This window comes from Carcharhinus amblyrhynchos, chromosome 6, assembly GCF_965287045.1.
Source record: "Carcharhinus amblyrhynchos chromosome 6, sCarAmb.v2.hapA, whole genome shotgun sequence".
Lineage (NCBI taxonomy): Eukaryota > Metazoa > Chordata > Chondrichthyes > Carcharhiniformes > Carcharhinidae > Carcharhinus > Carcharhinus amblyrhynchos.
Genome location: NC_137329.1, coordinates 114,080,611 through 114,095,443, shown reverse-complemented (window position 1 = coordinate 114,095,443; position 14,833 = coordinate 114,080,611). Strand labels below are relative to the sequence as shown.

The 14,833-nt window shown below is 41.1% G+C and overlaps 1 protein-coding gene across 3 annotated transcripts in view; it reads right to left on the bottom strand.

Annotated features, from left to right (window-relative positions):
- The window catches only part of ano6 (anoctamin 6), a 115,810-nt gene that overhangs the window by 77,606 nt on the left and 23,371 nt on the right, over window positions 1-14,833 (bottom strand). The window contains exons 2-4 of one of the 3 annotated variants that reach the window (XM_080191244.1): window positions 9,232-9,314; window positions 8,175-8,222; window positions 228-263 (exon numbers count right to left, since the gene is read on the bottom strand). In XM_080191244.1, the coding sequence (XP_080047370.1) occupies window positions 228-263; window positions 8,175-8,222; window positions 9,232-9,314 (167 nt within the window). The remainder of the gene's footprint in view (window positions 1-227; window positions 264-8,174; window positions 8,223-9,231; window positions 9,315-14,833) is intronic. The other 2 variants (XM_080191242.1, XM_080191243.1) reach the window with 2 other exon arrangements.

The following is a 14,833-nucleotide window of genomic DNA, read 5'->3' as shown; positions in this document are numbered from 1 at the left end:
ATAAAAGTAGAAAACAATGTTCATTTATCTTCCGTCGTGGCTAAGGTTCCTTTCTAGCACTTGTCCTTGGGATGAAATGCTTATCAATTGTACTTAACATTTTTTTTTCAAAAGGCAAAGTAAACAGCTTTTAATAAAATGAGACATTAAATAAAGCTTCAGTTACAGCATCAAGCAAACAGAAATCAAAAGTTAAAAATGTATCTTTCCAGCAGTTAGTGGCATACCATGCTCATGTATCCTGTACCTTTCGCAGTGAGTAGCTGTGGGATAGTTAGAAACAGATTAGTTGAGCACAGGGAAATAAACAGAATTCTATTCCAGCTACAAACGGCGGATTCTCAGCTCAGAAAGAGTTCCAGGACCAGCAACATTTCAAAACTTGGGAAAATACTTTTAGCCAACAAGTCTTAAATAGGAAAATTCAGATCTGACTTCCACGATGCTAATTAATTATTGCTACATCTGGTTTACAGACAATAAATTACATACACTTAGATACATTAGAAATCTGTTAGTCTGCAATATCAAAAACATTTAGTCATACAAATGGAATCAGATTTCCACCATTTGCATGGAACAAGTACAAAGCAGAGCTAAATGACATTTACATTTTGCTATAGTCTTGTCAACTAAACCCATTAGAATTTCAGTGTATGAAAGATTTAATCAAACTGCAGTTTAGAAGACTGGTTAGTATTGATCAACGAGAAATGGGATAAGGCCAGATATTTCTTCTAAAGTTTCCCCGTTCCGCTGTTTCCATTGCAGTTTGTCTACATTTTCTCAAAATCTGCAAAAGTGCAAATTGGAAATAAGGCAGCCATTATTACCGTTATTGAAGCATTATCTGTCTTTGGGATAAATAACTGTCAGGTAGCACAATAACGAACAACATTAGTCATGGCCGGTGCTATGTTACATTTGCATCAACACTTTTCATCACTGCTCCATAAAGGTTAACAATAGGTTAATTTTATCTGGCCTTATCTTACGGAGTAATTACAACATTCGTATGTGTTAGTTTGTGACCACTTTGCCAATTTACTGCCAATATTCTAAAGCTCTGATTATAGACGGTGTATTTGGATCAAATGCTGCTTTAAGCAGAGTTTAAAGTGAATGCACTTAGCACAGTCAGCAGGTTGACCTGATCTTGTGTGTACACATTTTCAGATTCAGATATCTGCATTGAATCAGATTGAAATTTCCATTTTCCTTTTTTGCTGAAGTTAATTGCACTTGCCTTGAATGGCTTTTCAAAAGCATGAATTATTTCTTCCATGGAAGGTGTGTGGGTGGCTATCGGATGCTTCTAGATAACGAACTAATACGAATTGAATACTACTCCTTATCTGTAATTATCCTATAATCTTGTGGTTCTTCACATTCAAGTTGAAGGGGAAGTTAGTAGCACAGTGATAATGTCATTGGGCGAGTAATCCAGAGACCTACGCTAGAGCTCTGGGCAAAATGTGATCCTGTCCCACCATGGTGGAATTTAAATTCAACTAATAAAATCTAGAATTATAAGCTAGCGTCAGTAACAGTGATCATGAAACCACCATTGATTGACATAAAAACCCATCTGGTTCAATAATAGGAGGGAAATCTGGCATCCTTACCTGGTCTGGTGTACATGAGATGCCAGACCCAGTGGTTGACTTAGAATCATAGATTCCCTAAAGTGCAGAAGGCGGCTATTTGGCTCATTGAGCCTGCACCAACAACAATCCCACCCAGACCCAACCCCCGCAATCCTATGTACTTACCCTGCTAATCCCCTTAACACTAAGGGTCAATTTAGCACAGCTAATTAACCTAACCTGCATATCTTTGGAGTGTGGGAGGAAACCACAGCACCTGGAGGAAACTAATGTAGACACAGGGAGAACATGCAAACTCCACACAGACAGTGACCCGAGGCCGGACTTGAACCCAGGTCTCTGGGGCAGTGAGGCAGCAGTGCTAACCACTGTGCCACCATGCAGCCCTCTGAAATGGTTGAGCGGGCCACTCACTTCAAGACCAAGTGGGGACGGGCAACAAATGCTGGTTCTTCCAGCGGTACTTACGCTCCATGAAAGAATGAAAACAAGTTACAATTTTAGAAGGGCATGTTTTTGTTTAAATTCACAAGTGGGGTCCTGAACAACTGGATGCTGGAGTGTTGGTTTCGATCTCTTGTCAGTTGCTGCCCAGAGGCCTGCTTCACTGATTCCCAAATGTTGGATGTCAGCTATACATTTAGAACATAGAATAAAGAATCCTATAGTGCAGAAGGCGGCCATGTGACCCACTGACTTTGCACCATCCACAACGCCACCCAGGCCTTATCCCCGCAATCCCATGTATTTACCATGTCAGTCCCCCTGACACTAAGGGGCAATTTAGCATGACCAATCAACTTAACCCGCACGTCTTTCGGATTGTGGGAGGAAACCCACGCAGACAAGGGGAGAATGTGAAAACTGCATACAGACACAGTAAGTCCAGGCCAGATTAGAACCCAGGTCCCCTGGCACTGCGAAGCAGCAGTGCTAACCACTGTGACACTGTGCTGCCCTGTGATTAACCAAGCGAGATGTTTATACACCGGTGGCGCTGTCTCCCCCAAGGTACTGCGAGGAGGAAAAGGTGAAGTGCAGTCACTTCCTGCTTCTGCCTGTCCCAGACACAGTAAAATTAACAGCAGGATAGGTTCGAGACTGTGTCTAAGGTGTACCAGAAGTGCATCAATAGGCATAAATTACTGAACGACAGAGCTACAATATTAAGAAGGTTAAGAACTAAATATCTTAGCCTAACCCTGGATTCCAACTGATAAGCTCAGCAGCAACTTGGTCAATTTTCTTCCTGTCAAGCTAATTTAAACAGGAAGACATTACCGTGCCCAGACAGACTTTAGTCACTTCAGGAAGTGTAGATGTTCATTTCTTGCCCCAACATCATTCATTTAACACTGAAGTGGTTTCTGCCTCGTCATCTAATGGTTGTGTGCACTGCAATCCCCAACACTGAAAAAGCTGAAGGAATATGAGAAGAACAACTTGCTGTGGTATTATTTCTGTGGCTGGGACAGTCTTGGCATCAACCTCAACTATAAACATTCCTGGAATGAGACAGGAAGCAAGACAAAATGCACAATTCCACCACAGGTTAAGGAATAACTATGATAGTGTCAGAAAGAAAAGTGGGCTTGTCTTTTATCAAAACGATTTGATAAATATTTTACAGCTACAGGGTGTTTTTGATGGATCCCACTCTTTTTAAAAAGAAAGGCCTTGGTGACAATTAGGGTAGTCAGGATGATGGGTCACAGGACACACTTGAGGATGATTTTCAACCCCGCTCAGGCACAGATCTTGCTGGGGGCTGCATGGGGTTAGACAAGCACAGGGGAGGGGAAGGGGGGGGGGGGGTGCTAGAGTGTTTAGCACTGGTGCGAACTTCCTTTGGGGGGGGTAGTCCCAAACTTCCTGCCCAGCGGGATTGAAAGCCAGATTCTCCCTGCTCCTGCAACTCACCAACCCTTGGGTGCAGTGGGAACCCAGCGTGAATCACTACTGGTCTCTGTAAATGGAGGCCATTGAAGGCCTCGGGTGGTGGGAGACATTTGCTGGGCAGTGGGGGAAGTGCCAAGGGGTGGGACATGAAGGCAGATCCACTGAGATGGTGCCAATGTCAATGGTGTGTGGGACAGGGGCTAGATTGGACCCAATCTATGTTTGGGGGTGGGAAACATGCCTTTAATGAAGGGGAGAATTCAGTATTTGTGGGGGAAGCAGAAGGATTCCTATTTTACTGGGGGTGCCTTTTAAAAACAGTGCCCGAATTCTGTGAAGCCAGGCTTGCCAGTGTGTTTAGGCCCCGCCTCGCTTCACATGGATGCAAAACTCACCCTCCCAAAAATGTCCAAGTGTGGGAAGATGGGGATCAGATTCCAGCCAGACACGCCGATACAAAATCACTCCAGTTTTCTCGCCCAAAATGACATTTAGATACTTTTTTGGAAAATTCTACCCATGGTGTTATCTGACAAAAGGGATGGATCAATACTAACAATTAAAATTCTTCTAAAAAGCGACTTAGAAGCATGTCACTCCTCTAATATTTTGTTTAAGGCAGGCAGGGTGTCACAACTGGTTTGGCATTTATTAGGGAAAGCAGGAATAACTATTTTCTCACCCTTTTGGGCTGCCACCATTCGAATGCTGCCCAAAATCAGAAAATTGACAGTGGGAGTACCTCTGGTAACAATGCAAATACCATAACTGACACATTCTTGCAACATTGCTTATTTGCATTGCATGTTATTTTCAATCTGTAACAATATTGCAAGCACACTGTATTAAACCAGATACGGATATAAATAAAACCATGTGAATGTGATTTCAACGAGGGCCGCAAATTCCCTCAAAAATGATTTGTACCTGAGAGATCTCAAATATTGGCAAACATCAAATTTTGTATCTGGAGATACCCATGACTGTGGTGTGCATTCATCATGTCAAGCTGCTAGCTTAAGCCGTAATGTTGCATTGTCGATGGAATCTCTGGCAAGAACTTTGTACGCTCCATGTAAATTGGTACAGTGGTCATGTCCTACATACAATTTATAAAGATCCAACTTCTTATATAATCATTTTCACATCTTTTATTGATTTTCATCTGTAAAGGTTCAGTTCATTACCTTCAACTGTCTCCTAGATGCAATAGCAGGCACTGAAGCACAGCAGTTGCCAAGCATATCATGACTGCACTTAAAGGCGTCCCTTGTGACATAGCTACACGTGACCATTTTATCTTTTAGTTTTCTAACTACGTGAGTATTCACCAACACATCAGAGCTCTCTGTTACTTTCTTCCACAGTGTTTTGAAACAGACTTGTGAATACTTTCAAATCAGTCAGATTTCATTTCTGTTTATTTCACATTTCCAGCATCCATAGAATTTTGACTTGATTAATGTTGGGAGGCTTATTTTGTGAAATGCTGTGTCAGAGAATCTAGCTGTTTAGGAGAATCTGGTAAATACTTCAGCCACACAGGGATAGGTACCAGTTATATTTTTGGTAACTAAATATCATGTACGTAACTAGAAACATTTGGAATCTGCAGCAGGTCGAGTCTTTGGTTTCTGGTGCACAAGAATATCATCATTTTAGTCAGGCGGTCCAGATTAATATTGTTCAAACTGTCAATTGAGAGTTATGGTTTATTTAGTTAACAGAACTGCAATGAGTTTTGTTACAATATGTGCAATTACAACATTTGGACAGGTACATGGATGGGAAAGGTTTAGAGGGATATAGGCCAAACACAGGCAAATGGGATTAGTTCAGTTAAGGAAACCTGGCTGGCAGGGATGAGTTGGGCCAAAGGGCGTGTTTCCGTGCTGTATATCTCTAGGACCCGAATATGCTGAGTTAAAAAACTCAGGCCACTGACAAAGTTCCATCAAACGGCACAGACAGTGAGTTTATAAGTTGTTGACTTTATTTCCTCCGCAAACAACATGCCTGAATTTTCTTTTATGCTCATCTTGATAAAGTGTAGATTGCTGAAGGATTACAATAAACCCTCTCTGGGTTAGGAAACAGAATAAATATGAACACACTGGGGCTAAATGACAAACAAAGGAATAAACCTTTTTGGGTTTGTTTGCACTTTTATAGTTTTGCACTGGAAAGGGCCAGTTAGGAACTAGTCTTGTCCTTTTCACTTAAATAATTACTACAATAGAAATAAATCAACTTCTGTATTTGCACAACTGATGTTCCTCTGCGCTGCACCATGCTTGGTTGCAAATGCCACAATAAATACTTTAAATCTTTTTTCATTTTTTCCTTCTTCAACTAAGTCACTCATACTGACATGGAGCTCCATTGCCAGAAGTAGAGTGCTGGGGCCTCACACAAGCCACTGTTTGTCACATATGAGCTTGCGGCATCATTTCTACTAGGCTTTTTCATAATGGGGTCAATTATAACTGAACCAAATCCAGTTGTCAGCTGATCTCTACACGACTGCACACCCAGTTAGAATAACTGGGAAGCAAATCAGGAGAGGGATCCACTACTTTTCTACACCCCAGTCTAAAGACAAAGTTTATTTATTAGTCTCACAAATAGGTTTACATAAACATTGCAATAAATTTATTGCGAACATTCCCCAGTTGCCACACTCCGGCGCCTGTTGGGTGGGCGGAGGGTGAATTTGGCATGGCCAATGCACTAACCAGCACGTCTTTCGGATTGTGGAAGGAAACAGGAGCACCCGGAGGAAACCCATGCAGATATGGGGAGAATGTGCAGAGTCTGCACAGATAGTGCCCCCACCCCCCACCCAAGCCAGGAATCGAAGCTTGGTCCCTCACTTTGTGAGGCAGCAGTGCTAACCACTATACCACCCATATTGAGACAAGGATTAATTTTAGTACCTTTCTCAACTCAACTAAAACTGTCCGATTCAGCCAGGCCCACAGGTGAAGTTGAAGTCTGTGTCAACAAAATAATATTGAAATCTTGTTTGAAAGTTGTTGAATCCTCTAGTTTTGGAACCCAATGATTTATCTGGGACACCTGATTTCCAGAGACGAAATGGCGCCATCCAATCCAGTAAAAAGTCTGACAACACCAGGTTTTAGTCCAACCTATTTATTTGATAATATTCTCACGAGCTTTCGAGGGGACAGCCTCTTCGTCAGGTGAATGGAGAACTCTCCATTCACCTGACGAAGAGGCTGTCCCCTCGAAAGCTAGTGAGAATATTATCAAATAAATAGGTTGGACTAAAACCTGGTGTTGTCAGACTTTTTACTGTGTTTACGCCAGTCCAACGCCGGCATACCCACATCATGGCCATCCAATCCTGCAGTGTTGTGGTGCAGAATCTGTGTTTTTTTGTCATATGTAATTAGTGAACTTTTTTTAAATTCAGCATTTGTGCACAGGTTTAAGATTTTGCTATAAATGGCAGAGAGATTATCCCTCTTTCCCACTGATCACAATGATCCCTAACAATTCAACAGTCGATATTTATCCATTTCCCCCGAAGTTAAAAAGAAATCAAAGATTAAGTCTGCTATCCTGTCTCTGATTATTTTATTTCCCTGCTTCAGGGTTTTCATTTAATGTTAAATAGTTTTGTTTAGTTGCATCTGTAATGGAAACCCAACATGATGGCAGATAAAAATTTTCTCCATGGGCATTCAGTTTAAAAATTCTCAATCATACATTATATTTGGTTGCTGACATTTTCTTAAAGTTTATTTATTGGTGTTACAAGAAGGCTTACATTAACACTGCAATGAAGTTATCGTGAAAATCCCTTAGTCACCACACTCCAGCGCCTGTTCAGGTACACTGAGGGAGAATTTAGCATGGTCGATGCACCTAGCCAGCACATCTTTTGGACTGTGGGAGGAAATCAGAGCACCCGGAGGAAACCGATGCAGACATAGGGAAAATATGCAGACTCCACACAGACAGTGGCCCAAGCCAGGAATCGAACCTGGGCCCCTGGTACTGTAAGGCAGCTAACTACTGAGCCACCATGATGATATTAAATGTTTAGTACAATTGTGACATCAGGCAGAGGGTGCGTGATCTAAATGGTAAGGTGGTAAGGAAAAGGATTCAAGACTATTTTTCCTACCAAAAGGTGTTGAAATAATTGCTTAAATGGACCACAGAATAGGGTGAACACATTACTTGGCACATAAGCAACTTAAGGATTAGAAATGTCTTGCAACATGAGTATCAAATTTCCTTAATACTTGGAAATAGAGGGATAATAGTGCTCTCTTTCAGATCGTCTCTTTGTTTTTAAACGTTGTGTGGAAGTGTCTTTGTGTGTTACTCTAGGCAATCCCTAGACCAAAGTAAACAAATGCTGCAATAGCTATTGGGTGGGACAGCTGAGATTTTTCAAATGGCACACTGCTGTCCGATAGTCACCAAAATAATTAACTTCAGTTTGCTCTCAGACTTTTGGCAGGCATGAGGCAGTTCAGAATAGGGGTTTTCAATAAGCACAGTCTCTGGTGTTGTTTGGCAACTGCTTTGCATACTAGGATCTATGGAATCATCTTACAACATGTTAAATGACCAAGAATACCATTCCCCAGAAACTTCCACCTGAAGACTATTGCTCACATTGTACTATCTTACCCCAGACTTTGGACCAAATAAGTAAGTTGCCTCTTTACTACATGGACCCTGTTAATGGTACCAGAAGGGTTACATGGATTCATCAATTGCATCAAAATGTCATTACAAACATAATTACACACTTCTTTTAAACAGTATTCTGTGAGAGCATTTGTGTTCCGCTGCATTCATTCACGTTTTTATTTGATGAACATACAGTAGAATTCCCTAAAGATCACTTTTGCTTAGATTCACATGCCATTTAAGATGAACACTACTGTAAGTCTATGTGAAAGATTCTTAACGATGTAAAGTATAATTTTTCACTTGCAGATGATATTCGTAAGTGTGAACGTCTACTGAAGAGCTTTTAAATGCTGCAGTTTTTTCAAACAATTTTTAAAAATAATGCTCTGAAAGAGATACGTTTCTTTGGCTGTGTATATTTAAAGAAAAATCCACATTGATTTTACTTTTCTGCAGTCCATCGTTCCTGGGAGCCTGTAGAGATGGCTTTTACAGGGGAGATGACGTTAATGTGTATCCATCTTTATTTCCTCCTATGCCAATGTTATGGAAAAGTGGGGAAATTAAGTACAGGGTGTCAGCATTATCTGCTTTGTTCAGCTCCAGTAGCATCTGTCCACAAACTAGTCATTAAAAAAAAGATGAGAAGTGCAAACCGGTCAGTTGCTCATCTTTCTTGGGATTGGAAATTTAAGTTAATGCTTGTGCTAACACTACACCCTATTACAAAATGAAAAAAGGTCCGCTTTGCTATCATACTGTGTTGAATTGATCCGTTTCTTGTTATTTGAGGATTTTCTTTCATCGGCTAAGAGGTGATCTTAGGGGAGCTCCTCACATTTACCAGAAGCACTCACTGAAATACAGTCTTAAAGAAACAATTGCCAGATATAATCAGCATGGTGCGTGCACATTATTGGAAAATGCATCGATTTTGTTAAGCGTGACAGAGCTGCTTTTCATGTAACTCTTCACTGAAGTATTTTAATGGAATATAAAGACTCTACCAGGCTTTTCAACTTCATTTACCATGACTTTTAAGCTGACTTACCAAATCAGTTGTCATTTGCTCTTGTTCACCTGGTATCGTTCCGTAGTTGGGAACGTAGGTTTGTTCAAAAAGCTCCTCATCTCCTATTCAATAAAACAAATACACTGTATCTATGAAGTGCTCAGTGACGTTAATAGATCATTTAGTTAGTCTACCATCCGCCGTATGCATTCACTTCCATTAATAGCATTTAAAACTATTACAGGCTCATGTGATGACATGTAAATAGCAATGAGAATGATGTTTCGAATCATAGAGATTTACAGCATGGAAACAAGCACTTCAGCTCAACTTGTCCATGCCGCCTTTTTTTTTTAAAGCAACTAAGCTAGTCCCAATTGTCCGTGTTTGGCCCATATCCCTCTACACCCATCTTATTCACGTAAATGTCTAAACTCTTTTTAAGAAAGATAAAATTGTATCTGGTCTACCACCACCTCTGGCAGCCCATTCCAGACACTCACCACCCTCTGAGTGAAACTGCCCCTTTGGACTCTTCACCTCACCTTAAACTTATGCCCTCTATTTTTTTGCCTCCCCTACTTTTGGGAAAGGTGTTGACTATCTACCTTATCTACGGCCCTCATTATTTTACAGCCCTCTGTAAGACCATCCCTAAGTTTTCTACACTCCAGGGAAAAAAGTCCCTGTCTACTCAGCCTCTCCTTATAACTCAAACCATCAGGTCCCGGTAACATTCGAGCAAATTTTTTCTGCACTCCTTCTAATTTAGTGATATTCTTTCTGTAATAGGGTGACCAGAACTATACGAAGTATTCCAAGTGTGAAACTCCAATCAATCTTCTTCTCAGCCCCATTTCATCTCAATGCTGTTCTGTCACTATTTGATTGGCAGGAAGATTGAAAGCATTAGGGAGCACTTAACAGCTTATTTAATTTTAAACGGTCCTCAGGTACAACCAATAGAAAAACTAAATTGAATTGGGATGAAGAGGCCAAGTAATGATGGATAATTACTCTGCAATACAAAAGCATAATACTATTAATGCTGGAAGCCCAGATTAAAAATTAAAAGCGAAGAACATAAAATAGTTCTGACAGGATCCATGGTGAGAGAAACAGAATTAGTGCTTCACATTGATGATCATCCATCGGAACTGTTCTAATTAAAGATTAGTCAGGTTATCCCTTCATGTGTGGCTTTGAGTGCCGGACAAATCTGATTGAATTTTACAATGAAATGACAGCAAGGTGGAGGTTGTGAATATAGACATTCACAAAGCTTTTGATTAAGTGCTGGATAATAAAGCCGTAAGCAAAGGTGAAGTCCATTGGATTAAGGAGAGTGTGAATGTGGCGCAGACACAATATTGGTGTAAAGTCATGGTCACCACATGGTGATGTGGTGAGCAGGATTGGAGGAAGGATGCTGTGGTGATTGTCATGGATCCAAATACAAGAACCACTGCTCTTGTTGATATATTAATGGATTTGAGTTTAGGGGCATATTTAAGAAAGTGCCAGAACAGGGACACTAGGGGATTCACACATTTGAAGCTGGCAACACAAGTTGAGAAAGCTTTTGAAAAAGCAATCATGATCCTTCGCTTTATAAATAGAGGCAGAGGGTACAAAAGCAAGGATGTTTTGTCAGTTACTGGTTATGCCTCAACTGGAATACTATGTCCAATTGTGGGTACCACATTGTAGAAAGTCATCGAGAATTGAAAAGGGTACAGAGCAGATTTACTAGAATGATATCGGGCTGAGGGATTTACATGGATAGGGTAGAGAAGCTGGAACTATCCTCCTTCGAATTGTAGAGTCTCTACAGTGCAGGAGGAGGCCTTTCAGCCCATTGAGTTTGCATTCCCACCCAGGCCCTATTTCCATAACCCCACGTATTTACTCTGATGCTAGGATCAATTTAGCACGGCCAATCAGCCGAACCCACAAACCTTTGTGTGGGTTTCCTCCAGGTGCTCCGGTTTCTTCCCACAATCCAGACACGGGGAGACCGTGCAAACTCCACACAGACAGTGACTCGAGGCCAGAATTGAGCGCAGATCCCTGGCGCTGTGAGACAGCAGTGTTAACCACTGTGCCACCATGCCACCCCGCCACCCCAGGGCAGGACAGAAAAAGGCATGGGGAGATTTAACAGAAGTATTCAAATGGATGAAGTATTTGAGTAAATATTGAGAAACTGTTTTCACTGATGGATTGATCAGTAAGACATATTTAAGATGTCAGATGGAAGAATTAGGGTAGAGATGATAATATTATTTTAATATAATGAGTTACAATGATGTAGAATGCACTGCCCAAATGTGCAGTGGAAGCAAGTTCGATAACAATGGTTTTATGATTTTTAAAATTTTATTTATTATTGTCACTATTAGTCTTACGTTAACACTGTGATGAAGTTACTGCGAAAATCCCCAAGTCGCCATACCATGCTGCCTGTTCAGGTAGACAGATAGAGAATTTAGCATGACCAATGCACCTAACCAGCACGTCTTTCGGACTGTGGGAGGAAACTGGAGCACCCGGAGGAAATCCACGCAGACATGGGGAGAAGATGCAAACTCCACACAGACAGCGACCCAAGCTGGGAAGCGAACCTGGGTCCCTGGCACTGTGGGACAACAATGTAGGGAAAGCGCGGTGGAGTGAGAGCAAGTGGATATTCCTTCAAGTTACAAACACGAACACATGCACTGTATCATTCTACATGTTTCTCTTGGGACTGCTCATTCATTGCTAAACCAACTAAAAGGTATAGCTAACAGAGTGAGACTACACTGAAAGCTGTTATCTGTGTTGATCTCGTCAAGGCTTTTACTCTGACAAGACTGCACTACTGAGAATATCTTGCATTTCCGTAGCGTTTTTAAACCCTGCTTTGCAGGGTTGAGAAAGCAGTAATAAGCTGCAGTGGGAAAGTCAGGGTATGGTTGAAAAAAAAATGATTTTGAAGAACTAAAGACCAGTCAGCTTAACATCAGTGATGGAGAAGCTTCTACAAACAATAGGTCAAAATGGGAAAATGTGGGTTAATGAATAAAAGGCAGTATGGGTTCGTTAATGGCAAAACATTTTTAATTCATTTGCTGCAATTTTTTGGTGAGGTAATAGCAAGGGTTAATGGAGGTAATGTATGTGGGCTTGCAAAATGCATTGGATACAATACCCAGGCCTGTGAGCAAAGTTAAAGCTCACGGAATAAAAGGAACAGTAAAAACACGGATACAAAATTTGCTGAGGTTACAGGAAACCGAGGAGCGGTTAATGAATGTTTTTCCGACTGGCGGGAGGTTTGTAGTGGAGCTCCCAGGGGAGGGGATTGGGACTCTTGCGTTTCCTTATATACTGACAACTGAGGCCTTGGTTTCCGGGCTGTAATTTCATTGTGAGCTGTGAGGAGGGCAGTGTGGAATTTCAAAATGATTAGGCAAGTTGGTGGGATGGGTGTGAAATAACTCCTCAGGAAGCTGGTGTCCCTTCACCAAATTCCTTTTATTTATAAACTCTATTCCAGTCTCAGAGTGCTTCATGTCCACAGTCGGAATCCGGATGCCAGTAGACCTGACACTCCCATATTTATATACAGTGAGGCTCCCTGATTGGGCAGGCAATTAATACTCAATCAGGGAGCTCATATTCCAAAAGGCCAACCTCATGTACCTTGCTGAAGTCCTTAAATGGTGGACAAGTGGCAGATGAAAGTCAACAGTAGGGAGAACACAGAGAGACAATATAAAATAAAAAAGGTACAAATTCTAAAGGGAACGGGGGTAATGGGACCAGGCTGTATATATGCAAGGTAAGAACTCAAGAAAGTGGGTACAAAAAAAAACCAAACCAAACACATGCCCAAATTGTGATTAAATGTGTGTTACTGTGGCTTAGAAGTGGTCCAGTTTACCCACAGTAGTTAAAGCAATTCCTACTTTAGTGCTAAACCAGCTATTATTGTGTATACCACAAAATTCATCTGTACAGATGTGGATTTGGAACAGCAAGATTTTCGATAAGCACTGCAATTTGCAATTAGCAGCAAAAAGATTATTTCTTTATTAAACAATTTCACTTGAATCTTGTGTCATGATGAATAGTAAACATTACTGCTATGATCCCATGTTTTTCACAACCAATTTATTGTGGCAGATTATAAATAGGAAATTAACATGTGTACAATCATGAGATTATAGAGTGATTTTTTTTTAAATTCCTCGTAATCTGAAACAAAAATACTGGAAATGCAAAGAGACAGAGAGAAAGAGAGAGAAGGTAAGTTAACATTTCAAAGAACCTTTATAACGAAGCATTAGTGTTCCAATTTAAAGCACCCTTTCTGGGTGTATCACAGCTTGGTATGGCTCCTGCTCTGACTAAGAGCGCAAGAAACTACAATGGGTTGCGAACTGGTAGTCCAGTCCATCACGCAAACCAGCCTCCCATCCATAGATTCTGTTTAAACTTCCTGCTGCCTCAGAAAAGCAGCCAGCATAATCAAGGATCCCATGTACCCTGTTCATGCTCTCTTCCACCTTCTTCTATCGGAAAAAGATACAAAAGTCTGAGACTACGTACGAACCGACTCAAGAATAGCTTTTTCCCTGATGCAATCAGACTTTTGAATGGACCTACCATATATTAAGCTGATCTTTCTTTACACCCTAGCTATGACCGTAACACCATATTCTGTACCCTCGCTGTACCAGCGCCTAGGACCTGGGTTCGTTTCTTAGAATGGGTCACCGTCTGTGTGGAGCTTACACGTTCTACCCACATCTGCATGGATTTCCTCAGTGTGCTCTGGTTTCCTCCCACAGTCCAAAGATGTGCGGGTTAGGTGGATTGGTTATGCTAAATTGCCCCTTAGTGTCAGTGGGACTAGCTAGGGTAAATGCATGGGGTTATGTGGGCCTGGGTGGGAATGTGCTTAGTGCAAACCCAATGGACTGAATGGCCTTCATCTGCACTGCAGAATTCTATGATTCTGCCCTGTATACTCTATGAATGGAATGTTTTGTCTGTATAGGGCACAAGAAACAATACTTTTCACTCTATCCCAATAGATGTGACAATAATAAACCAAATCAAATCTGCCAAGGAGGAATCTAGGGCCAATCTATCCCTCAACATAGGTCTATCCACAAAACACAGAATACAGGTACAGACATCCTTCCCCCCCCCACACAAGGTGGAAACCAGTTCTTATGTATACTTTAGAATAATGCCCTAACCGGTCCTCAATTGCTAACAGCTGTTTGCACAGCGCACACTTTATTGGAACATTAATCCATCTTCTCTTTAGGGATGTTGTTTGATCTGCTCCATATTTCCTGTTTTTGATCTCATAGCTCAGACATTTTCCTTGCAAAGTTGGGAGATTTTGTTTTTAAATCTTATTCCACAACTAATCCAGTTGACAATTCAGTGCGATCATGAGGAAATGTTGTTTTTGCTGCTCTTCACAGGAGATATTGATTCAAATCTCCTCAATGTATTCCAGTTGACATTAAAAATCCCATGGCACCATTCAAAGCACAGGAAATTACTTTAGTGTTCTGATATTTCAACACCACCAAAAATAAAATTAACTACTTATCCATCTCATTGCTGTTTACAGATC